This window comes from Gossypium hirsutum, chromosome A10 (genome assembly GCF_007990345.1).
Source record: "Gossypium hirsutum isolate 1008001.06 chromosome A10, Gossypium_hirsutum_v2.1, whole genome shotgun sequence".
Lineage (NCBI taxonomy): Eukaryota > Viridiplantae > Streptophyta > Magnoliopsida > Malvales > Malvaceae > Gossypium > Gossypium hirsutum.
The window spans coordinates 109536783-109563333 of record NC_053433.1 but is presented as its reverse complement, the minus strand read 5'-3'; the positions used below and the strand labels follow the sequence as shown (position 1 = coordinate 109563333).

Below are 26551 nucleotides of genomic sequence, written 5' to 3'. Positions count from 1 at the left end.
CTCATGTATCCTTACCTTTGTCTTATTGGACTGATGCCTTTTACTTTCCAATGTTTCTCATGAATTTGCTTCCTACAAATGTGTTAAGTGGAATATCTTTGAGTGAAAAGCTTATTGTCAGAAGCTTGATTATAAGATGCTTCATGTGTTTGGGTGCTTATGCTATCCTTTGCTGAGACCATACAACCGTCACAAGTTATAGTATAGGTCCACACCTTGAACATTTTTGGGCTATGCACCAAATCACAAAGGTTATAAATGTTTGGATAAGACTAGTCGAGTGTACATTTCTCAACATGTTCAATTTGATGAAGAGGTTTTTTCCATTTGCCAAAGTTTCATTTTTGAAGTTTGGTGTAACTTTTGATAGTTCCAGTATTGTTACTACTCTTCCAGTTGTTATGTTTCCCTCACTTGTGATTACTCATCCTATGGTTTCTATACCAGCTCTTTCTGAATCTTCTATTCAATCTCCTCATAGGACTCTATTGTTTCAGGCTTGTCCGTATCAAAATCAAATGACAGTCAGCATACTCAGATTGTAATTCCTTTTGCCACTTCAACAATGCAAGGTTCGAATTAGAGTAATATTCATCCTATGATTTAAAGTTAGGGTTTACAAGCCAAAGGTTTACACTACTACTCTTAGCTCTATTTAGTCAATTGACATTCATGAAGTTATGGCCATTCCTGAATGGAAGGATGTTGTTCATGATGAGCTACAAGTCTAGTAAAAAAAATATTTTTGATTTATTGTCAACACCAGCTGACAGATTCCTTGTTGGCCGCAAATGGTTGTTCAAGATAAAAAAGAAACCAGATGGTAGTGTGGCTCGAAACAAAGTTCATCTGGTTGCTCAAGGTTTTTCTCAAGCTGTTAAATTGGATTATCATGAGACATTCGGTCTCAAAGCAAACATAGTTCGAACTATTCTTGCGCTAGTTGTGTCGAGAAAGTATAAACTACACCTAGTTGATGTCAATAATGCTTTTCTAAATGGTATTTGGCTGAAGATATATACATGAGACAATCACCTAGTTTGGAGGTCTTGGATGTCAATGGGAAGCGTTTAGCTTGTTGACTGAACAAAGCTATCTATGCTCTTAAGTAGGGATCGAGAGGATGGTTTGAAAAATTAAGGGTTTTTTAGTTCAACAACTGAATTTTTAGGTTTCACGAGCTGATTCATCATTATTTTTCAAACAAACTCTATCTAGTTGTATTTTTCTTCTTGTATATGTTGATGATATAACCGTGACAGGTGATGTATGCTCTGAGTTAGATGATGTGATTCGATGTCTGAATCAAACATTCTCCTTAAAGGATTTAGGTTGAAATATTTTCTTTGCCTTGAAGTGGATTCAAATGAAGATTGTATGCATGTGTCTAAGCAAAAGTATGCTCGAGAACTCTTGGAGCAAGCTAATATGGCTAATGCTAAATCAGTTAATAAACCTATGGTAAAATCCCCTATGCTCACTTCGTTGACTGGTTCTCCACTTAAGGATGGTACCAAATATTGGCAGGTTGTTGGTAGTTTGTAGTACCTGTGTCTGACTCGACCTTACATAGCATTTGCTGTTAACAAATTTAGCCATTACATGCATTGTCCACATGATGTTCATTGGACAGTTGTCAAACGGATCCTATGTTACATTCGAGGTACACTAACTCATTTTCTGGTGTTTTAGCCTTCGAGTGTCTCCTTAACAGGTTTTTCTTATGTTGATTGGGCTAGCTCTCTTGAGGATTGTAAGTTAACATCAAGGTTTTCTGTGTATCTTGGCAACAACCTCATCGGGTGGACTTCTAAGAAGCAAAGTGTTATATCTCAATCCACCTAAAAAGTCGAGTATAGAAGTCTAGCTAATGCAACATCCGAAGGTACATGATTTCGTTGTCTACTGGATGAAATATGTGTGAAGATTAAAGGTACACCAGTAATTTGGTGTGATAATTCTAGTATGATGTCTTTGGTAGCAAATCCAGTGCTACATGCTCATCTCAAACATGTTGAGCTTGACTTACGTTTTGTGTGTGACAAGGTGCTTAACGAACAACTTCAGGTCAACAATGTTCCTTGGAATGATCAAGTAGCTGATGTGCTTACGAAACCGTTAAACATTGGTGCTTTTTCTTCTTGTCGTGAGAAGATGAATGTGATTGCTGCTGATGTTTTTCAAAGCGAATGTGTAGGAGGAATATCAATAGTAACTAAGTAATGTAAATTAGTTAAGAACAGTTCATTATTAGTTAAGTAGTTAAGGATTAATGATTCATTTTTGGTTTATAAGTATTGGAGATCAAATTGTATTTGTCAAGTCAGATTAATAAATTTCCTATTTTTCATATTTCTAATACTTTCAAAGAAATAAATAATTTACTATAGAACATACTTAATTCCCGTAAACGAGATTTAAATTCTTTTTATTACTATAATATGTACGTTTGAAACAAATAAAACAGTGATTTAAAAGTATCGTGAAACTTTTAAATTTTACTAAATATACTACTCACGTTATCAAAAATATATAAAGCTCCTCTGCACGTGAATTGACTTTTTCAATGCACCAAGTTGCTTAAAATCAATGCCATTCACATTCTGACAAAACAAAACCCAAAACCATATATATTTTCTCCGATGATGCCTTCCACTCTACTATTTTAATGCAATTAATTATTGATTGTGGACTTGGATTTTGGGTCTTCAAATTTTTTTTTCTTTAATAAGATTTCAATATTGCAGCCTGATAAGAATGAAACGTTATCCGATAAACAAATAATAATATACGTGATCATATTTTAGTTTGCTTATAAAGTTCAAGTCAATTTATTAATTTTTTTAGTGAAGATGATTATTTTCATTCAAACGGAAACAACCGTACAATTATAATGTATGTACCACCTTAAACTCAGTTTAGATATTATGGTTAAATCTGGAGATGCTACATAAAATAATTATAAATTTAATTTTTGTATATGTTAAAAAAACATCATAAAATTTTGTTACTTAAAAACTTGTTTTATTAGAAAACATATTTGACATAACAATCCAAATTTTACGAAACACTTAAACACAATTTAAAATAGTTAAGAAGAACGAAATACTAATATAACCGAGCTCCCGACGCACCAACCCGCCTAAGCCTATGAATTACCTAAAAGTGACAGACAAACAGAGAATGAATTTTTGTAACTCAGTGTGTAACAACCAACTCAAACAGATAATTAGTACCAGACAATTTAACAGTACAGAATCTTAACAAAGCAATTCAGATACAAACATACATATATAATTCCTACCCCCAACTGTTACACACTATCTCCGACCATCCCAACACACCATATGGGGTTTGAAACAATCATCCAACTCTATACACCACTTAGTGTCATTAAGACACTTACAGAATATTTGCAGCAGTGCTGCCAATGTAGAGGGCGAGACGTCGCCTCTCACAGAAACACTTCCTCCACATAATATATATAACCCATTCCAGAATCAAATATGATCATAGAAGAAATCATACGTAACATATCAGACACAAATCACGTATATAACTTTGCTCTCGATTTTATTTATCATATGACATCCTGTTCTCGGTTTTAATTATCATATGACATCCAGATACACATGTGGATAGCAGAAAATATACCAACAGATGACCAAATTTCATGTTTTATAATATATTTAATCACATATCGACCCTATGGAAGGCCCACAATTGATCAGTATGACCTTAGGGGAAATTTCTGAATTTTGCATTGATGATATGTTTTGATGATATAAATTGTGGTACCAATGAGGGTACATTGGTTAGGCACCTAAGATGATTGTTTTGGCATGTTTTGAGTACGTTTGATCGTATTTTGAATAAGTTCAATGATTGGTTTTTGAGTAGCTTAATACCCAAGAAAGTAAGAAATGGTAAACTTGTTGTTTAAGGTACATTTTAGCTCCACACGACTAGACATACGGGCGTATGACTTGGCCGTGTGAGACACACGGCTTGACAACATGGCCATGTGTCATCTGTTGAGTGCTTAAGGTGCAATTCAGATAGCACATGGCCTGACATACGGGCATGTGACCTTTCTTAATGAGTTACACCGGTTGGGACACGACCGTGTGTCTTAAGTTCTAATGTTTCATGGGCATAGACACGGGCTGGGATACAATCGTATGTCCCTATTTCGATTGTTATGAGACAAAAACATGTGTCTCAGCCGTGTGAGGCACACGGCCCAGCTATACAGTCGTGTGACCCCTATTTTCAAAATTTTGTGAATTTTTCCTAGGGTTTTCAAATGATTTCAAATTGGTCTCGATTTGTTTCTTAAGTATTTTTAGGGTTTTGAGGGCTCGATTTAGGGACAATATGTGTATGCATGAATGATTTAAGTTATGTTTATGCTATTGAATGAAATTAATTATAGATGTTATGATTGTAAGGTAATGCTCGTACCCCTAATTCATGTCGAAGAAGGGTTAGGGGTGTTACACTACTGTAAAAGCCCAAATTTAACCGGGCTGAAAGCAGAATATGAATAAATATTTATTTAAAAATGTCCATTAAAGTCTATTTACAAATAAACAGGCCTCAAAGCCTGGTGAGCCCAAAGCCCGTTACACTTGTAACCTAATCAGGCCCAAGCTACCCAGCAGGCCCACAAACACCCGTGACCCAATTAAAACTAGCTAGCCCAAATTCAAAAAGCCCAATTGGCCCAGCTTGTTACACCAAGGCAGGAAACCCTAGGGTTTCTGCCTTTCTCCTCGCGCCGCAAGCAGAAGCTTCCAGAAGCAATTTCAATGGATGCGTCTGCTCGTCTCTCACGATGTTTCAGTAACCCTCCATCAGCGCCGTGATCAGTGCACGCGTCTACACCAGCATGGTCACTGCTGGATCCCTCGCTCGATTGCCTGCAAGAAAAGGAAACAAACAGCAGATACGCGAAAAAGCAGAGTAGAAAATGGCAAGGAAATCACAGCACATCAGTCAAAGATACAATAGAAATCAGAGATTTCTTTCCTTATGTAACAAATTCGTAGGCTATAAAAAGCCTTTGTAACTCTTGTAATGATTACAGACACGCATACAGAAATAAAAAGAGAATACAAGCAGTTTCAAAGAAAAGGTGATTTAACTGTGTGTTTTTTTAGAACATATGCATGTATGTACATTATTTTTAGCAAAAAATAGTAGCTTTTAAAAAGGGGAAGAGATTACCTGTGGAAGGACGAGGATTTTAACCCTCAGACCACCGTACAGGACGGCGCGTGAGCGCGTGAGGAGACCCCTGGACGGAGGCTTAGCAGCTCCGGGATCGGCCTCCGAATCCTCTTCCAGAGGATTTTTTTTCTTTTTTTTAAAAAACGGATGTTAAAATGATTTTTAGGGGCGAAATTTGACTTATATAGTCTATTTAAAACGGTGTCGTTTTACAACTATAGGATCCGCGCGTTGACCCGATTACCCGGGGAGGATCCGCGCATTTTTGAGAATTGGGTTAATTGCCCAATTGGTCCTCTCGCAATTTTTATACTTTTAATTTCATTTTATTTATTTTTTGTATTTGGTATTAATATTTTAATTCTGTTTCAATTCGACCCTCCCAATGATTTACAATCGTATTAGGGGAAATGGTGACGTTTTGGGAATAGGGCTATTTGCCCAGTGACCCCCTTTGATTTCGCGAATGTTTCAAATCGGGTCTTAATTCAGTTTTAGCTTTGTAAATTTGCCCCATAATTTTGTTAAACTTTAAATTTAGTCCTATATTTATTATATTATTCTATATATATATTATTTGTTTATTTTAATTTTACTTTTATATTATATATTATAAAATTATTTTATTATGAGTATTATTTTTAATTATATATTATTATTATTTATTATATATATTATTTTCCTTAAATTATTATTTTACATCCTTTTTATATATTATTATATTTTCACATATATTATATTTATTAATTACTTATATATATATATTGTTTTATACGTTACTTTATATTATATCTATTATTTTTCTTATATGTTTATATTACATTTTATTATATAATCTTTATTATGTTTTATTTTTATATTATTTATTGTTTTTTATTTATATATGTTATGTATATCATGTATCGCAAATTATATTATTTTATATATATTATTTTAAAAAATGTAAAGTATTATTATTAAATCATATTTTTAACCCACACTATAGACATATTTTTATTAATTAATTATTTATTTACTATATATTATTTCTTTTTAAACTAATATTGTTATATTATGAAATCTCTTACATACTTCTAAACCAATATATTATCATATAATTATTATTCTTTTATTCTTGTTATTATATTATCTATTAAATACTATTTTAAAATGGTTATGAAATGTCTTGTTTTTTAATTGTATGTATATTTTGTTAGCAATCAATTACTCTTTTTTATATTAGTTTTTTTATATGTTTTATATTGTATGTATCATTTATGTGTTAAGTTTATTTTTATTATAATTATATGCAGATTGACATTATATTTCTTTTATTTGTATATCATACATTATTTGATTTATGTTTTTTTTATATCATGCATCATTTAAATATTATTTCGTATGTTTATATACTTTGTTTATTCATTTTCAATACATGCTATACATATATCTTTGTTTGCATTTTTTTGCTTCGTATGTATTATTCTTTATATCGTAGTATTCATTTTTATCTACCTAGTACAATAATATATTATTATGATTTATAATGTAATACAATTCTCCACGCATCATCTTTAAAAAAACAAGGCTCCAAAAAATTTTCAAAAAATATAAAGGCAATATACTTGGTGTTTGGAAATTTCGAAAAAGTAGTGCCCTAACTTATTGGGTTGCAACTTTTCTCTTTAAGTTCGAATAGTCAAGTACCCTTCTAAAGTTTTTAAAGGATTTCGAAATATAAGTGACTGTCTTGGAATTGCAAAGTGATATGTCCTAACTTACTGGATGTAGCATTTTGCTGTTTTGAGATAGAGATTTCTAAGGGCTAACTTATAGTTGATACTTTGATACAGGTAAACCCAAATTTTCAAATACTTTAAAGAGGATTACATCTTAAAATTTTAATTTCCGACATTAAAAACATTTTGATAATCAATTAGGTACCAATTTTTGGGCGTTATGAGGGTGCTAACCCTTCCTCGTACGTAACCGACTCTTGAACCCATTCTTTTGATTTCGTAGACCAAAACCAACAATTTTAAAATGAATGTTTTAAAGGTGATCCAATCACACCTAAAAAGATTGGTGGAGACTCCCGTTTTCATTTTTCTTAAAGTTGATTCCCATTTTCCAAAACTCGATTTGAAAATGGTTTCAACAGCTTGGCAACTCCACTGGGGACTAATAAGAGAGTCAAGCCGTGTAATTGATTATCTCTTGTCTTAATGTCAGAAATTAAAAATTTTAAAATTTAATCTTCTTTGCATTACATGTGTTTGTGTTCTTGCATATGTTGCTATATTCTAATACGCATTGCATTTGTATGACCGTTGTGGTCACACCCTTAAGTGGGAGTGAGAAGCTACGCCTTTGTGAGGTTTTCACCTCCGTGCAGGATAGTGGATCACTTTTGAGATACATTCGTACCTATGGTTTCGTGAGATTTTCATCTCCGTGTAGCCATAGGGAAATGTCCCCCTGAACTGAACTCGATTCAAATGACCCTATAATGGGTGAGGATCGAGGAATCTGCTGGTTCAGGTACCTCAAACTTTAGAACCAACCTCATATAGAAGAAAAAACATAAGAGCCCAACTTAGTTAGAGTTAAACTTTAGATATTACCCTTATAAACTATTGTTGAGATTTATTGATATCATGTGATACTGACTATTTCTTTTCTTTTGTTTGCATGACATTTTGCATTTACAAAGGTATCGATTCACGGTCAGTTTCTAAGCTAGAGAGTTTTATTATGGAGGACGGACTTCTTGATAGAGTGGAGGGCAACGCCAACGTCCATAGATGGTCTGAGCAAACTCAGTTGGAAAAGGGAGATAGTATAGCTGCGGGATATGTGTCGGAGCTGTCAGGATATACTCGCATCAGTGTTCATTTTTCTTAAAGTCGATTCCCATTTTCCAAAACTCAATTTGAAAATGGTTTCGACAACTACTAAAATTAAGATGAAAATGGGACAATTAGGACACTCTTAGATGTTAGGTATGTACCTAATTTACGAAAGAATCTCATCTGCTTGTGTATCTTAGACTGAAAAGGTTGCAGAATCAACATTGAGTCGAGCGGTATTAAGGTGTCTCGTGGGGCTTTTTTTTGTTAAAAGGTAAAATGACCGATAGTCTTTATATTCTAGAAGGTTCTATAGTGACCGATGAAACCAGATGTCCTTCATCTATTACGGAGTCGAACTCAACTCGTTTAGAGCGGAGGCAACTTGGTCATAGGAGGGAAAAAGGTATGATTGTTTCGTTGAAGAAAGGTTCTCTTTTGGATGCAGGTTTTGAAAAGTTAGGGCACTCTGTTCGTGAAAGTCAGACCCGGGTTAGTTTTGATTTAGCAATGCACAAGTCAAAGGCTAGAAGTCTTCCAGCTTCTCAGCATAGATTCGACTTAATTAATTCCCTACATAGATTCGACTTTTAACAAAGATGAAATTGTGGAAATACGAGTCAAGGTGAAGATTTGTTGAGTATGCCTCATATTTCAGTCAAATTTGAGAGGTAATCTCCCAGTTAAACTCTGTTTATTTGTTTCAATCGAACTTTGATTAGTCTAGATTATTTTATTATTATTTGACCAACAAATTTAGCCTATAAATAGACTCTTTTATAACCTTAGAAAATACACCCATTAAAAAAGATTAGAACTCATAACACTTTTAGAGAATTTTGTGTTTGCATTTTGAGGATTCTTTGTTTTCAGGTTTTGGGGTTTAGTTTTTATCGCCATCTTTTAAACTCTTCATTCTTTTGCCAGTATAGTAAAATTACTTTTGCACGTGGTTTTTTATCATCTTTAAAGGGGTTTTTCCACGTGTAATTTGTGTACTCAATTTCTCAATTATTTCTGCTATTCTTTACTTGTTTGTTACTTAATCGGGACAATCCCTACATATTCATATAAAAGAAGATGTATCTTTGTATAAAGAATAAGTATAAATAATATATATATATAACATAGAAAAAAATAAATTAATGTCATTACTCAATCACTTTAACAAGCATGCGATTAGATAATTTTTTAATACCGTAACACAATAAAATACAAATTATTATAAGGTGACAATAAGATATTAAACTTGCAGCTATAGTTGTTTAAAATTAAAAATTTTTAACCTCCAACTCTTTAGCATAATTTTAATTCAAATTTTATTATCATGCAATATGGAGTCTCTTTTTTATTATTATTATTATAAGACTTTGCCAAATTTAATGTTTTAGACATACTACAAGCATGTACACGATGCATTCATATTATCATAATGTTTATTAGCATCATCCTTTTTTTAGCCTTATACTTTTCCACAACTAATAGAATTATAATGTCAATATAAATTGTGATAATTTATAATTTCATTGTCATTCCTTTTATTTTGTATCTACTATGAAATTTACTTCTGAAAATGTCTAAATCAATGAGAGGTCCATAATGTCATTAACTGAACAAAAGAAATATAATTTCTATAAAATTATGTGCAATATTCACTTCAAGGATTATGTCAAAATTTTCAAATATCCAAATTGATTTCAATGATAAAAGATGATAAAATGTGATAAATCAAATGTGTATATACATTGTTCCCTTTCATTTTTTTTTATCAAACCTTGGCAAAATACACAATCAATATGCATGTGTCAAATGATTTTTGAGTATCACAAAAATATTTTTGTTCTCTTTGAAGGGCTATTTGGAAAACTATAGTGATTCTCTTATTTAAATTTATCATTCCCTTTATAGGGGAGAAAAGAATTATTATAATCACTACAATTATAGTGATTATTGTACCCATAATAGCTCATCAAAAGCCATGCTCATAACCGCAGTTATAAGTTTGTCCTTTTTAAGATTGATTATGTAATGCTATATTCACTTCAGGGAATGAAATATATCTAATGATAATTTTTTTATTATAATTTTCTTTCAAAATTGACCCATAATTTTAAAGAATCTTTTACACACTTTCTTAGTGAGGTTGTAGCAAAAAATTCATTATACAATTCTCAAGCATGTATAAATTTAAACACCAAACTAATTATTGCATATAATACACCTTTACAATAGATAAGAAGATATAAGAACAATAATATATTTTAATCAAAATTAAAACTAATCCAATCAATTCTAAAAAAAAAACATATACCTCCACGTAGAAATCCCAACAATTAAACTCAAGAAAGGATTGATAAATTCATACAGATGCAAATAGAGAATTATATATATTAAACTTCTTAATAGAAATCGAATCAAATTTCAAAAAATATATATATTAGACTTACTTAGGTAATGGTGGATGAGAAGTAGAGACTATGAGCATTCTTTGTAGTGAAGATAAAGTGGTCGTCCCCAAACAAATCTGTAGCAACCACATGATTTTTTGAACCAAACAATTAAATTTCAATGCTTAGAGCCCAACAAACTTTGACACAAACTAAGAGCTTATTACTTGTTAACAAAATTGTACTGATAACGTATTATAAAACAAAAAGAAAAATAGAATGAACAACAGAGAAGGACAAAAAATTAAAATGATTATTCAATTTTAATTTTGGGATATATAAAAGACTTATACATATCCTCTATTTTTAGGGTCTCAGCCACCATAAATTACAAAACTCCAATAAATATAATTAAAATTCTTTATAAATTTTTAGGAGTACAAGAGTTGCAAGGAAATGAATTCTTGGGCAGGGGCTACATGAACATCTATTTTACAACAACAAAAATATTATACTAATAATATCAATTATAATTTAAGAGAAATGATATTTCTTTAATTCCATAATTGTTTTGTTTTAAAGGTTGACTGAAGACAACATTGGATGGAAGATCAATTCGCCTTTGCAATATCTTTAATGATATTTCTTTATGCTAGTGTTGGGCTCATTTACTATTATTACAATGAACAGATTTAACTCCAATATTGAGACGTTACAGCATGGGAACCAATGGCCACGAAAAGGCATAAAAATATTCTAAAAATAGAAAATTTCAGTGCTGTGCGGATTCAGAGTAAAGCCATACTTACAGATAAGTTTCACGGTCTATAAATAGCAAATTCCAGTGCGTGGGTTCAGAGCAAGGCCGAAAGACCTTGGCTAAGATGGATATGGTGAATGCGAACGGAGAGCATGTTAATGAGCTATTTCAAGCTCAAGCTCACGTTTTGAACCACATTTTCAATTTCATAAATTCCATGTCTCGCAAATGTGCAATTGATTTAGGTATCCCAGATATTATTCAAAATCATGGCAAGCCCATGACCATTACTGAGTTGGTTGCTGCACTGCCAATACTCAACCCTACCAAGGCATGCAACATATACCGGCTCATGCGTATTTTAGTTCATTCGGGCTTCTTTGCACAACGAAATTTATGCAATGATGCTCAAGAAGATGGTTATGTTCTTACGAATGCTTCTCGTCTGCTACATAATGATAATCCGTTAAGCGTAACACCTTTTTTGAAAGCTATGTCGAATCCTATTTTAACAGAGCCTTGGCATTGTTTAGGCACCTGATTCCAAAATAATGATCATACTCCATTTGATACCATACACGGATAGACATTCTGGGACTATGCCGACATGACCAAAAGCTAAACAGTTTGTTTAATGAAGGCATGGCTAGCGATGCTCGATTGGTTAATAGCATTCTTATTGACAAGTGCAAAAAGGTGTTCGAGAGATTGAATTCTTTGGTGGATGTTGGAGGTGGTACCGGAACATTGACCAAGGCCATTGTTGATGCGTTTCCACACTTGGAGTGTATTGTGCTTGATCTTCCTCACGTTGTTGCTAACTTACAAGATAGTGGGAACTTGAAATATGTTGCAGGTGACATGTTTAAGGAAGTTCCAGCTTCAGATGCAATTTTACTAAAGGTTTTTTGCTAAATCTTTTATCAATTATCTCTGTTTTAACAATAATGTGCAATAGATATAATCATATCATTTTGATCAATGAATGGGTTATGCTTTTGTGTTAATTAAACAGTGGATATTGCATGATTGGAATGATGATGAATGCTTGAAGATTTTGAAGTGATGTAAGGAGGCAATTTCAAGACAAAACAAGAAGGGAGGAAAGGTGATGATAATAGATATGGTATTGATGAAGAATGAGAAAATGAATGGTGAAGCCTTCAACTCGACAGAAACGCAGCTCTTCTTCGATATGTTGATGATGGTTTTGGTGACCGGAAAAGAGAGACAAGAAGAAGAATGGGCTAAACTATTTTTTGCTGCAGGGTTTAGTAGCTACAAAATTACTCCTATTTTAGGTTTGAGATCTCTTATTCAAGTTTTTCCTTAATTAAAAATCCTATGCTAGGGAGAGAAGTCATGAACACGAAATATCAACACTAAAACAGATATTCTAAATACTAAAAAAATTTCCTCTAATTATAATTTATCTCATAATTTATCAAATAAAATATGGCTTTGTGTTTTTGGACCAATAATGACATTGCAATTAATGGCTACAGTAAGCTAAATAAAATGAGAAAGAAAATAATCGAAATTTTTATTAAAATAAATAAATTATTACGAGAATATATATGATTTAAATTATTTACGAAAATAGAGTTTTTTTTACAATGTCATTAGGTGTAGCAAAACTCTCATTCAATAAGCATCAAAAGTAAATAAGCATGTGATTCAAATTGAATTAAAATTAGAATTATATGTGCATGGATTGAAGTAAAACAAATTACGGACAAAAACACTAAACTATTTAAATAAAATTTAAAAACTGCATACCCATGATTTTTTTATAAAAATTAAATTAGGTTTGTTAATGTGTTAAGTGATACTACTAAAAAATTTTCTCACCGTAATAATTGACATAAAATTGAGTAGGATTTAAAGTGGTTCCATTTGATAATTTGATGGCACCCAATAAAATTATAAAAAAATACCCATTTTTGTAATTAATCAAATTATTTATTTACTTCAAAACTAATTGAGTTGGATTGTTATTTCTTTACCATGTTAGGCATTTTTTTATTTATTAGAATCAATTAAAATTATATTAACACAAATCATTAATCTCATTTAAACTCTATTTACTAAAAATCACCATTTGAGGGTTGGCACTGACACCTACTAAGAAAGATTTAGTTTGGGTCAGAGTGGATAGATTGACGAAGTTCGCCCATTTTGTTTCTGTTCGTATGGATTATTCTCTTCAAAATTTGGCTAAGCTTTATATCTCTATATAGTGAGATTACATGGTGTGCCAGTGTCGATTATTTCAGATTAGGATCCTCGATTCTGGAAGAAATTGCACGAGGACTTGGATACTCGATTGGATTTCAGTACAAGTTTTCATCCACAATCCGATGGTCAATCGGAGAGGGGTATTTAGATTCTAAGAGATATTTGCAATCGACTTTCAAGGTAGTTGGGAAGAACATCTACCAATGGCAGAGTTTGCCTACAATAACAGTTACCAGTCAAGTATCCAAATGGCTCCTTACGAAGCTCTTTATGGTAGTAAGTGTCGCTCGCCTTTCTCTTGGATTGAAGTGGGTGAAAGAAAGTTGATTGGTCCATAATTAGTCACAGAGGCCGAGGATAAAATTCGGTTGATTCAAGATAGATTGAAGGCAGCTTCTAGCAAACAGAAGTCTTATGCCGATTTAAAGCTCAAGGACATCGTATTCAATGTGGGGGATTTGGTTTTTCTTAAAGTCTCTCCATGGAAGAAAGTTCTGAGGTTCGGTCGAAAGGGCAAGTTAAGCGTTAGGTTCATTGGTCCTTATTGAGTGCTTAAAAGAGTTGGTCTTGTGGCTTACCAACTAGAATTGCATTCTGAATTGGATCATATTCACAATGTGTTTCATGTCTCAATGTTGAGATGGTATCGATCGGATCCCTCACATATTGTCCCTGTTGAGGAGATTGAGGTTAAATCGGATTTGACGTTTGAGAAGGAACTAGTTCGAATATTAGATAATGAAATCAAAGTGTTAAGGCAAAACCAATTCCATTAGTTAAAGTGCTTTGGAGAAATCATGAAGTTAAGGAGGCTACTTGGGAGCCAGAGGACTTGATTCAACTTTAATATCCCCATCTTTCCGAATCAGGTAATTTCGAGGATGAAATTTCTTTAAGGGTATAGAGCTGTAGCATCCCAAAATTTAGCTTAATGATAATGTAGAATTATATCAAAAATAAGAAGTTAGCTAAGTGGTTAGTTGTTAAATGTAAAAGCGTGGAATTTAATTTGAGGTCCTAAGTTCAAATTCCTTTCATTATAAAAAAAAAATATATTTTTAAAAAATTCCTTGTTTTTAGTGTGTGTGTGTGTGTGTGTCATCATAACCTTGTAACCCTAGGTATAAATGTTAATTTTAGACAAAATAATCAACCTTTATTATATTTTTTCCTCACCCTAGCCGTTCCTCCCTCCTCCTTTCTTCCTTGATCTTTAATTTTTCTTTCTTCCTCCGTTGTTGTCGTCACCCATAACACCTAGTTTTATCATCTTTTTATTTTCTTTTTGCCACAAGATTTTGCATCATCTCATCTATTCTATTGCTGTCATTTTTCTCTAATTAAAACAGCCCCAAATCTATAATAGTGAGTCTCCAAGTTCGATTCCTATCGTTGCCAAGAAGTGTCATTGTCTCTCATAGCATCTAGCTTGTGTAAGATCTCTTTCTCTCTCATTTCCATATTTTTAATCAATTCCTAAAGTGGTTTTAAATCAACCCCTAAATTGGCCACCGCGGGTGGTGGTGCGTGTGCCTATGGGCAAGAAAGGGGGTTGTTTTTCTTTAATTCTTTCCTATCTTTTTCCAGCATAATTTTGGGTTCTTGAACCCCTCCTAATCAGACTTGAAACATGTTTTAATTAGGAAAAATCGTTCCTGAGCAATTGGAAAATCGGATTTGACAATTCGAGAAGTGTAAGTGTGGGTAATTGTAAACTAGTTTGTTGTTTCGAAATAGATCTTGGGAAAAGGTTATGGATTAATTCAATGAAAGATTTTTATTAAGATTCCCTACAAATTTTCTAGTATTTAAATTCCCTACAAATTTTCTAGTATTTAAATATGTTAGGTGTTGACCTGAATGCTTCAAAAATCATCAGTAAAGCTGAAAAACATTCGCGCATACGGTTCACCTCAAATCAGTGTAAGAAATTTAACTAGTTTGAATTAGAAAAATAATGAAAATTGTGACGATTGGATTGAACCCATTAGTGGGTGTTTAGGATCTGTATAAGGGGTGTAATTTTTGAGTTATATACTGATTTCTTTTAATTTAGTTAATTTAGGTTAGTTTTAAAGTTTATTAAAGAAACCGCAAGATTCGCTAGTGTGCTACAAAAAAAACATAAATAAGGTGTGGGACCTAAACTCAATAACTTGTTTGGTAATAATAAATATTATGATTAAATTGATGATTTTGATTGTTGATTGAGTTTGGCTTAATAGCTAAGAAATTATATTTGTAAATGGTCGAATCAGGTACGTTTCGAGCCCTAACTTTTTGGCATGGTAGCATTGTTTCTAGTTTGATTGAATGATTGACATTGTCATGGATATTTTGTTGATTTAATGTATGATTGGTGGTATGTATGGCATGTTTATGAATGAAAATAATGTTTATGCATGATGTATTTGTACAAGTGAATTTCTATGGTATGTTTGAAAGACTGTTGTACATGCACACAAAAAAAATGAAAGCAAATGAAATTATGTTTTGGGAATAATATCGTCTTTATGGTAGTTTGAAAGTTGGATTATTGATTCCATATTCTGAAAGTATGTGATAATTAAGTACATGTATGAGAATACCAACTAAATGTGAAAATTATTGATTTATGGCTATGTATAAGATAGTCTGACATATTGTATGTGCATGGGATGAGATTATGTGGATGATGGAGGAGTTTCGTGGAGTTTTGGTGGCATATTCAGTGCACTGCACCTGGAGTACCAAAGGGATTGGCGATTTTATCACATTATATGATATTGACAATTTTATTGCATTATACGTTATACGATAGATTTTCTACATTTATATTATATGGTGATTTCTACCACATCAAGCTTTGCTTGCATACGTTGGGGTTCAGTAGATGAGTTTTGGGGAACTCATGGTGTGTAACGGATGGTTTGGGTATGAATTCATATGTGCATTATGTCATGGTCATGTTACATAAAAATGTTATTATGAATATTGATTGTGTTGTTTGGTTCTATAAGAAAATGCTTGAATGTATGTAATATGCTTGACTGTTTAGACTCACACTGAGCTTGTTAAACTCACTCCATTACTTCAATTTCTGAGGCAAGTAACGAACTTAGGATTGAAATTAGTATACGGACGTATGACGGACATCGGACTTGAAACACCATTATGATGTAATTTATTTAGTTTTCTTTCATATTACTATTCGATTTTTAGACTAAAATTATTTAAAACTGTGGCGACCAGAATAACAATTCTTATTATAGGAATGAGCAACACAAAGATCAAATCCTAGTAAACAAGTCGAGCCAATGATGTCAACAGGTAATGACATCACTTCAACTAAGACTTTATCGACATTATTATTATTATACTAATAATGCAATAACAAACGGCTCTTAGGGGTAAACCTCAATGACAGATGTAAAACCCACAATAGGAGTAATTTCGTAAGAACTAAAGCCAGCTGCTAAAAGTAGTTTAGCCCATTCTTCTTCCCGCCTCTCTTTTCCAGCCACCAATACCAACATCAACATGTCGAAAAAGAGTTGTGTTTTAGTTAAGCTTGAGGTTTCATCATTCACTTGCTCATTCTCCCTCACAACGATGTCAACTATGATCAACTTTCTTTCTACCTTATGATCTTGGCTTGAAATGGCCTCTTTACATCGCTTCAAAATTGTCAAGCATCCTTCATCATTCCAATCGTGCAATACCTTCTGTTCAATTATCATTCATAATTAGCTCAAAAAACATAAATCATTAACTAACCCACACACTATGATTACATTTACCTTCAAATCTTTGAATAGTAATTGTGCATTATTTACAAAAGTAAAAATATCAGAAAAAAAAATGAGAATAAATTTAGTAAAGCTTAACCTTTAATAAAATTGCGTCTCCTGTTGGAAATGCCTCAAACATGTTGCCTCCAACATATTTCAAGTTCTTACTGCCTTGCAAACCAGCAACAATATGAGGAAGATCAAACACAGTGCACTCCATGTGTGGAAATGTATCAGCAATGGCCTTGGCCGTAGTTCCTGTGCCACCTCCAACATCTACAAGGGAGTTCAATCCGTGGAATGCCCCTTTACACTTGTCAACTAGAACACTAGTAACCAATTGAGAATCACTAGCTAAGCCATCATTTATCAAATCTTGTAGCTGAGGATCATGGGTAAAATAGTCCCACAATGTCTCGCCATATGCAGTAGCAAATGGGGTATGCTCATCATTTTGGAACCAGGTCCCTAGAAAACTCCAAGGCTTTGTTATAATAGGATCCATTGTAGCCTTCAAAGTAGGTGTTATGCAAAAGGGATTATTCTTGAGCAAAATACGAGAAGAGTTGGTAAGAGCATAGCCTTCTTCTTGAGCATCATTGTCTGGCTTTTGGCGTGCAAAGAAACCCGAGTGAACTAGAATGCGCATGAGCCTATAGATGTCGCATGATTTAGTAGGGCTGAGCATCTGTATCCCTGCAACCAGCTCGGTAATTGTAATGGGCTTGCCATGATCATGAATGATATCAAAGATGCCTAAATCAAGTGCACATTTTAGAGACATGAAGCTTACGAAGTTGAAAGCATGTCTCCAAATGTGAGCTTGTGCTTGGAGTGCCTCAATAGCATCCTCCCCATTAGCATTGCCCATATTCATCTTAGCTGAGGTCTTTCTATTTTGCTATGAATTAACATACTACTAAATATGCTATTTATAGGCTATAATGCTCATCTTTGATTGAACTAGATACCTATGTTCATGTGAGGCTTCCTCTTCCTCAAGTTATGCTCTAAAAATGTATTTAAAAAGTAAGTGGTTGAATTGATTAAATTTTTTCTCTAAAAGTTTAAATGTCCATGTGATGCCGTATGGGATGCGACTTTTTATTGGTGCCTTCAAGCTAAACTGTAAGTTCAAAAGTACACTACGGCACCAGAGCATGAACCTGACCAATTGTAAAATGATAAACAAAAGGTAGAATACATACAAAACAAAGTTTAGTCAAACTCACGCAACATGAACCGTACCGACTGTCGAATAGCTTAGATTAATGGGTTTTTTGTTTCATCGGTTTGACGAATTCAAACATTTAAAGTAAATATATTGTTAAAAGATATTTAAAAATTATAAAATTGGTTGAATTTTAACCTTAACGATAATACTCTAAAATGACATATTTTTATATGTTAATTGCATATATATTTTGAGTATGATTCTATTAAATTGTGCTTTTTATGGTTTTTATCTTGTAGGGACCAAATTGAAGGCAAAAGAAAGTTTAGGGTAAAAAGCGTGAATTTAAAGATAAAATGAGTCAGCATGCGAAGTAGGAAAGAAGTGCAAAAAATACAAAGTGTGAAAGACTTGTGGGCAAAAATTCAAAGAAGGGATTTATAAACAATAAGACTATTTAAATTTGAATTTTATTAGGATTATTGTTAGGATTATTATTCAGATTTAATTTCAGCTTTTATCTTTATTTATCTTTTAGAGTTTTAATAGGAACAAATTAAGTTTTCTGTGTACTATAAAGAGGGGATGGAGTGAAAAAAAGAGGGACTTATCTTTTTTATACAAAACTCTCTCTCCCTAAAGCTTTTAGTTTTTGTTCCTTTTATTATTCAATAAAATTCCATTTGATTAAACTTATTTCTTTTTTTCCAAAAAGTATGAGTCACTAAACTCATCTAGCCAAAGGTTGTCGAGATTTCTCAAAAAAGGTTCACGAGGCTTAGAATCCGCACTTAGTCTTCTCAACGAGTATTCATCGTTTCTCTGCATTAAGGGACTGACACTTTCGTCCATATCCTTCCAAAAGTGATTTTTTCATCTTGTGCAAAGTCAATCGCTTTGTATGTTTTGGGAAGGTTACACAGCCGATTCGTTAGCTTATTATGTTAGTGGTTGTCGAGCCCAAGAGACAAGATAGCATGGCATTCGCCATTGAGAAGTGATGATCTAGTATAAGACAGTCCCACAAAAGTGATGGTTGGCTATAGTCAGGTTCCTCTAAATTGTAAGGCTAAAATCTAAGTGGAGCTGGTGGCCGTAGGCGTCCTCTTCCACTATAACTGGTTTATTTTGTCATGAGAAGGATCACTTAAAAGCCTAGAATTGAACCCAAGGAGGATTGAAACAACCAGAGGCTAGAATCTCTCAGTCAAATAATCTCTTTTCTCAATTTTGTTTCTCTTTACAATTTCAATTTCAATTTATACAATTCCAACCCCTCCATATTTTTAATTCTGTTTTTTTGTTTTTTTTTTCAGGTACGCTGCTTTTCTTTGGGCACAACTGTGCTTGGGATCTCGAGGAACAAGAAGTTGTGCAAATCCAGTCCTTGAGGATTTAACCCTACTTCCCTTATACTATTCTTTTTTGTTATTTCATAGGGACAGGTTATTTTTTGTGCTTTCAATGACACACCACTTATCGTTAATTCCATTTTTTAACTTTTTTTAAACTATCTATATTAATTCATTTGTGAATCGATCTTTTATCTCTTATTGAACTAATATCTTAATCGATTTCTAATCAAATTAGACAATTGAGACTCAATTTGTTTACATATAAAAAGTTTTACGAAAAACATTTTTTGCATTTTCTTGAGTTCGTTTCACAGAAAACAGCTTGACCAATGGAAAATGGCTTACAAGTCAATGTAAAATAAGCTCTTTTTTTCCTGTAAAATGACTTATCCTTCTGACAAGCGTAAGTCATTTTTTGGAAAAAGAAGAAGAAGAAGAAGAAGCTCCTCTATAAGTAATATTATTTTTATATAAAAATTAACTTGAATCAATGCTAATATTTATTGTATAAAGTTTATTTTTATTTATAAAAATATTTAAAATTATTAAATTTTTAATATAAAATATTAAATCATTTTGCAAAAATCATTAAATTTTTAATATAAAAGTTAATACCCAACACACCAAATAGGGTATTCATTACTCATCCAACCCTACACACCACTCAGTATCAGTCTGGCACATTTTAAAGGTTGCAAGTTAGCTGCTAGATTAATATACGGATACCAAGGATTTAACTACTAGTTCAAAACAGAATACTTCCTCTTGATTCAATTCTCATCTAATGCATATACATACTTCACATAACATTTAATACAGAGTTCTATACGAATATTCAAATATACTCATATTCGTGTACAATAGATCAATTCTAGTAATTTTAGTCAAACACAATGCACATATTGATAATCAGTAGTCAAGTACTAGATCACAGAATAGCAGTTTATGTAGTTAAATTCAGTTCAAAAGACCTCACAGAAGGCTTGTATACAGCTCGAGTTATATTTGAAATATGACAAAATTTCACAAACTGGCCTACACACCCGTGTAGTCTCACACGACTTGGGTAGTTGGCCTGTGTGGCCCCATACGGCCTGACACATACCCATGTTCTTGCTCGTGTATCTTACACGGCCTAACACACGATCGTGTCCTCCACTCGTGTAATCATTATTTTGTAATAAGTGAGTTACACGGCCTAGATACACGCTCGTGTCCTTTACCCGTGTGAACCTTGCACTAACATGGCCACACACAGTCTAGACACACGCCAGTGTCCCTTGTACATGTGGCTTTTACTTGGTAAACAGTGAGTTACACAGCCTACCATACAGCTTGGCACACGGCATGGCGTCAATAGCCATGTTTTTCGGCATCCAAAACTTGAAAAAGCTCGGGTTTTCGGTACGCACCTGAAAAAATTTTGACACGAAATATGCAGAGAAAATCCAAAGCCTAGGTTGACTAAAACCATGAATTTCACATAATCAACACTTTTAGCACTATGTCAAAACTTCGACGAAAGACCTCTAACAAAACAAACACTTACCAGCGGTTCAACTACACCCAATCGAAATAGATTGTTGGGAAATGCTACTTCCAACACCTATTCCTAAAGTAAGGAAACCAAAAATTGTTTAACTAAAAGAATTCATCTATTAGTACGACACTATATCAACAAAACGAAACTGTTGTTTTATAGAATTCCCAATTGAATTACATAGCTAATTTCCAATTGATAATACAGGAAACGTACCTACCCGACCCGGACAGCAGATCAAAACAAGAAGTCTAACAATTGATAAAATAAAAGAAAAAGAAAGAAAAACAAAAGGAACTAGAAGATGGGAGGAAAAAAAGAGGAAACGTTTTAAAAAATTGTTTTAACCACCAATAAGTTTTCCGACAGTAAGAAAAAATATTCCCTAATGCATACGCTAAGACTCAAACACAAGACAAAATAGAATATAAAAGTTTAACCAATGAACCAGCAGGATCATTCTTGTCACAAATTTACATAGAATTAAATTGAAGTCAACAGCTCAAGAGCAAAGATTAGTTAAAATTGAATTAGTAAAACTTCTAAAGACGCGACTCGAACTCTCAACCTCAAATGCATAAGAAAAGCACATAGCCATAGATACAGAGAATTAATTACTATAGAATCCCACAAGTAAACATTCAAATTTTTGGGGCGTTACATTAGGTTATTGGTTAATATATTTAAAAAATCCTTAAATTATTATACTTTGTTTAAACAAGTTTTATGTTATTTTTATAGTTAAATAAGTCCTCAACCTATAATTTTTACCCATGAAAGCCTTTCATTTTTTTTGCTCAGTTAATACAAAGATAACAAAAATATAAAGATGTTGGAGAAATCCAACCTCTTTCAAAGACAACAAGATTACAAAACACCCATAGTAACCTTACACGCTAAAGAAAAACCTGGTATGAAGTAACTAACTATGACTCAAACAATCACAAAAATCGCCACCAAGCTTTAAACAGCGAAGATCTCCTAAAACTTACTTTTGCCCATACAATTTCCTTGATAGAGTATAATTATGAGTTGAGCCTATAATAGTTTATTAAAACCACAAACAATGCCAATGACTAGATCCCACAACATCCATGGTTTATAACTCCAATCTAACAACCACTTTAGAAAAGCACACAAGTCAAACTCAATAACTAGAGGAACTTTCTTATGCCATCCCTTACTATAAAACATCTTCACGATTGTTTTTGTGGCTCTTACTTCAACCATTCCCGATTCCGCAACTTCTACCAACCCAATGAACATCACGTAGTGATAAGTCATAAAAATAACATGTTTTAATCCCATTCTTGATGAATTTTTGGATGATTTATTATATAATTTAGTGAATTTGATGCTCCTAATCTTTTAATTTCATGATTCTATACTTAGGAGAGCATAGAGGAGCAAAAGGAGCGAAAACGGGACAAAATTAGACAAAACATGCTATTTCAAGGATCCACATAGCCAAACTATTACCATACGGGCTGAACACACGCCCATGTGCCAACCCATGTCGATATCGCTCCCTACTTCCCAAACACATGAAAAAAGCCAATTTTTAGGGTTTCTGAGCATTCTAAAGTCTATAAATGCATACTAAAAGAAGACTTAAGGGAGCACGCAAAGTCAAACGGAGAAATTACTCAAAGAACACCGTCGGAATCAATTCAGAAGCAGGATCTCCTTCAAGATTGAAGATCTCTAGTCAACTTCTTTAGAATTTTTTGGGTTTCTTTATGTTTTGTTGTTTTCCTAATTTTGAGATGTTTTCCTCTTTAAGTATGAACTAAATTCCCTAAATACATAGGGAAGATGAAACCTATAACGTATCTTGTTATTTAATTTTCTGAATTACATGATAAATACTTTATTTCTTGATCTCAATTATGTGTACTTATTCCATGTTTTAATGTTCTCAAGATACTAATTCATGATTGATGTGCTTAATTCAGTGGAGCAAAAGTCACTGTTTAAGAATAGATCTGGCATAATTGAATGGAGTTGCATGCAATCCTAGAAATAGGAAGACATAAATCTACCGGATTAGAGTCAAATCTAATAAGGAAATCCATAGATCAAGTCAATACGGTGATAGGGGTTTTAATTAGAAAGAGATTTCAATTAATCAATCTAGAGTCAGTTATTTTTACTCTCGAAAGAGATATTAATATAATTTAGGGATTTCTACTGATCAAGGCAAGTGAATAAATCGTTTAATTCAGATTTAGAATAATAAGTGAAGTCTAGGTGGATTCTTTCCTAGGTATTGTCTCTCTCATTGGTTTATTCGATTATTTTTTTACTTTACTCTCTGTCGAGTTTTTAATTATTAGTTTAAATAATTTTAGATTAAAAACAAACATCTTCAACTTACCTACTAGATAATTAGAAAGATAACTTTTAGTCCTCATGGATACGATATTCTCTACGCACCATAGCTATACTATTATTCGATAGGTGTGCTTGCCTTTGTCGTGATTTTAGTTAGTTAAATGAATCATCATCAAGTTTTTTGAGCCGTTGCCGGGGACTAAAATATTAGGAACACTTAATTTTTATTAATTTAGCCATTTTTATTTTTACTGCATTTTATTTTTATTTTTAATTCTTATTTTCTAATTTTTCTTTTATTTTCTTCTAGCAGTACCTTTAGTTTATGACTAGAAGAAACTCGTCAGAACTACTTTTATTTGACAGCGAAATTGAAAGTACAACTTGCAGAAATCATAGAAAAGTAAGGCAGAGCTGACAAAGTACAGTAGAAGAGCAAGAGGAAGTTATTAATACTGAGGAGATGGAAAAAAATCAGAATAATCAGCTACTTCATGCAAATCCTGTAAATCCAAATCCTGTTCCTCGTACTATGTTCGATTATGCCAAGCTCACTCTCACTGGGGCTGAATCGAGTATTGTTAGACCTTCTATTGCTACAAATAATTTTGAACTGAGACCTAACACTATTCAAATGATTCAATAGTTTGTTCAATTTGATGGCTTGTAGGATGAAGACCCAAATACTCATTTGGCTAATTTCTTATAATTTTACGACACTTTTAAGATTAATGGCATTTCTGACGACGTCATTTGCCTTCATTTGTTTCATTTCTCATTGAGGAATAAGGCTAAACAGTGGTTGAACTCCCTACCACGAGGTTCTATCACTACATTGGAGCAAATGACCGAGAAATTTTTGCTGGAATATTTTCCATCAGCTAAGACAACCAAGTTGAGGAATGATATCTCTTCCTTTGTGCAAATGGATTTAGAAACCCTTTATGATGCATAGGAGAGATATAAGGATTTATTGAGAAGGTGCCCTCACCATGGGTTACCTCTATGGCTACAGGTTCAAACTTTCTACAACAGTTTGAACCCCTCAACTAGGCAACTAATCGATGCAACCGCTGGTGGTACTTTGAATAATAAAACACCTGAGGAGGCTTATAAGTTTATAGAGGAGATATCACTAAATAATTATCAGTGGCAAGTTATGAAGACAAAGCTGACAAAAGTAGCCGGTGTTTTTAACTTAGATGCGGTCACCATGCTATCAAACCAAGTAGAACTCTTGAATAAAAAGATTGATGGTTTATGTGTTTTTGTATGTAGGTACATCCGGTGATGCAATGTGAATCAAATGGAAGTGGAATAAACAACTTGGAATATTTACCCTACGGTCCTAACATAGAGAATAAGCAAATAAATTATATGGGTAATAATTCTAGACCTCAAAATAATCATTGTAATAATAACTATAATGCAGGACAAAAGAACCACCCAAATTTCTCATGGGGAGGTCAAGGAAATCAAAGACTACAACCCATTCTAGGTTTTCAACAACAACCTTATCAACAAAAGAAGAAACCGAACCTTGAAGAAATGTTGGCAAAATTTATTTCGATGTCAGAGACTCATTTTCAAAACATCGAGAAGGCCTTGAAAAACCAGCAAGCGTTGATTCATGGGCTGGAAAATCAAATCGGACAACTTGCTAAATTAGTTTCAGAAAGACAACAAGGTAGTTTGCCTAGTAACACCGAACCCAACCGAAAATAGCATGTGAAAGCAGTTACCCTAAGGAATGGGAAAGTGTTAACTAAACCTGAAAAGAAGCTACAACAGGAATCTGATAAGGAAAAAGACGAGGAGGTAAAACCCGAAGTGAGTAAAATACCAGTACTTAAGGAATATAAACCACTAATTTCATATCCGGAAAAGTTAAAGAAAGACCGCATGGATGCACAATTCGATGAATTTCTTAAACTTTTTAAACAGTTACATATTAACTTACCTTTTGTTGAATCTATTTCTTAGATGCCTACATATGCAAAATTTTTAGAAGAGCTATTAACAAATAAAAGGAAGTTTGAAGAGCTATCCACTGTGGAACTCAACAAAGAATGTTCAGCTATTCTTAAAAATAAACTACCAACCAAACTGAAAGATCCAAGAAGTTTTACTATTCCCTATTTAATTGGTAGTTTAAATATTGAGAAAGCATTAGCTTTTTTAAGTGCGAGCATTAATTTGATGCCTTATAAAATGTTCAAGCAGCTTGGTCTCGGGGAACCAAAACCCACTAGGATGAGTATTCAATTAGCTAAAAAATCTGTTAAATATCCTAGGGGTATTATCGAAGATGTACTTGTAACAGTAGATAAATTCATATTCCTTGATGATTTTGTTGTGCTTGACATGGATGTGGATGTTAAGGTACCTTTAATTTTAGGTCGCCCATTTTTAGCCACTACTAGGGCTGTTATTGATGTGGGTGACAGTAAACTTGTGCTTAGGGTAGGTGACGAAGAGATTATTTTTAAAATCTATGATTTCATGAGATTCTCTAGAGAACAAGATGATTCATGTTATTCTATTGATTCTATTGATCATGTTATTCAAGATTCTTTACAGGAAATTGTTTATAAGGACACGTTAGAACTATTTCTTGTTCAAGTAGAGGAGGTGGATAACGATGATGCTGTGATAGGTAAGAAAAAAGTTAATTTATATTCTAATGAGTCTTTGCTGAGAGAAAATAATTATGAGGGTATTGAATTAAACGATGAATTGAAATTAAAACCCTTTATTGAAGAACCTCCAAAGTTGGAATTGAAGCAATTACCAAATCACTTGGAATATGCGTTTCTTCGAAATAATTCTACATTACCAGTGATTATTGCCTTATAATTGTAGCCAAGTGAGAAAGATGAGTTATTACAAGTATTAAAGGAGCATAAAAAGGTCATAGCTTGGAAGATTTTTGA

General features: G+C 33.0%; 2 protein-coding genes and 1 non-coding gene across 3 annotated transcripts; 1 reads left to right on the top strand and 2 right to left on the bottom strand.

Moving 5' to 3' along the window:
• Positions 1 to 11818: 11818 nt before the first annotated feature.
• Positions 11819 to 12546, top strand: LOC107895928 (probable O-methyltransferase 3). Its single transcript, XM_016821125.2, has 2 exons — positions 11819 to 12110; positions 12223 to 12546. Exons 1-2 carry the CDS (start codon positions 11850 to 11852, stop codon positions 12271 to 12273), a joined length of 312 nt encoding a protein of 103 aa, XP_016676614.1. The 5' UTR covers positions 11819 to 11849; the 3' UTR covers positions 12274 to 12546.
• Positions 12547 to 16670: 4124 nt separating this feature from the next.
• Positions 16671 to 18114, bottom strand: LOC107896318 (trans-resveratrol di-O-methyltransferase). The gene is made up of 2 exons (XM_016821469.2): positions 17313 to 18114; positions 16671 to 17149 (listed from the first exon to the last, which is right to left on the bottom strand). Exons 1-2 carry the CDS (start codon positions 18090 to 18092, stop codon positions 16829 to 16831), a joined length of 1101 nt encoding a protein of 366 aa, XP_016676958.2. The 5' UTR covers positions 18093 to 18114; the 3' UTR covers positions 16671 to 16828.
• Positions 18115 to 24510: 6396 nt separating this feature from the next.
• On the bottom strand, positions 24511 to 24617 carry LOC121209304 (small nucleolar RNA R71). The gene has a single exon (XR_005904420.1). It is a non-coding gene; the product is annotated as a small nucleolar RNA R71 (small nucleolar RNA).
• Positions 24618 to 26551: the final 1934 nt, after the last annotated feature.

Coding starts and splice junctions, on each gene's coding strand:
- LOC107895928 (XM_016821125.2), top strand. CDS start 11,850: ATGGCTAGCGATGCTCGATTGGTTAATAGCATTCTTATTGACAAGTGC. Junction 12,111..12,222: donor CAGATGCAATTTTACTAAAG/GTTTTTTGCTAA, acceptor TTAATTAAACAG/TGGATATTGCATGATTGGAA.
- LOC107896318 (XM_016821469.2), bottom strand. CDS start 18,092: ATGAATATGGGCAATGCTAATGGGGAGGATGCTATTGAGGCACTCCAA. Junction 17,150..17,312: donor GAGACGCAATTTTATTAAAG/GTTAAGCTTTAC, acceptor ATAATTGAACAG/AAGGTATTGCACGATTGGAA.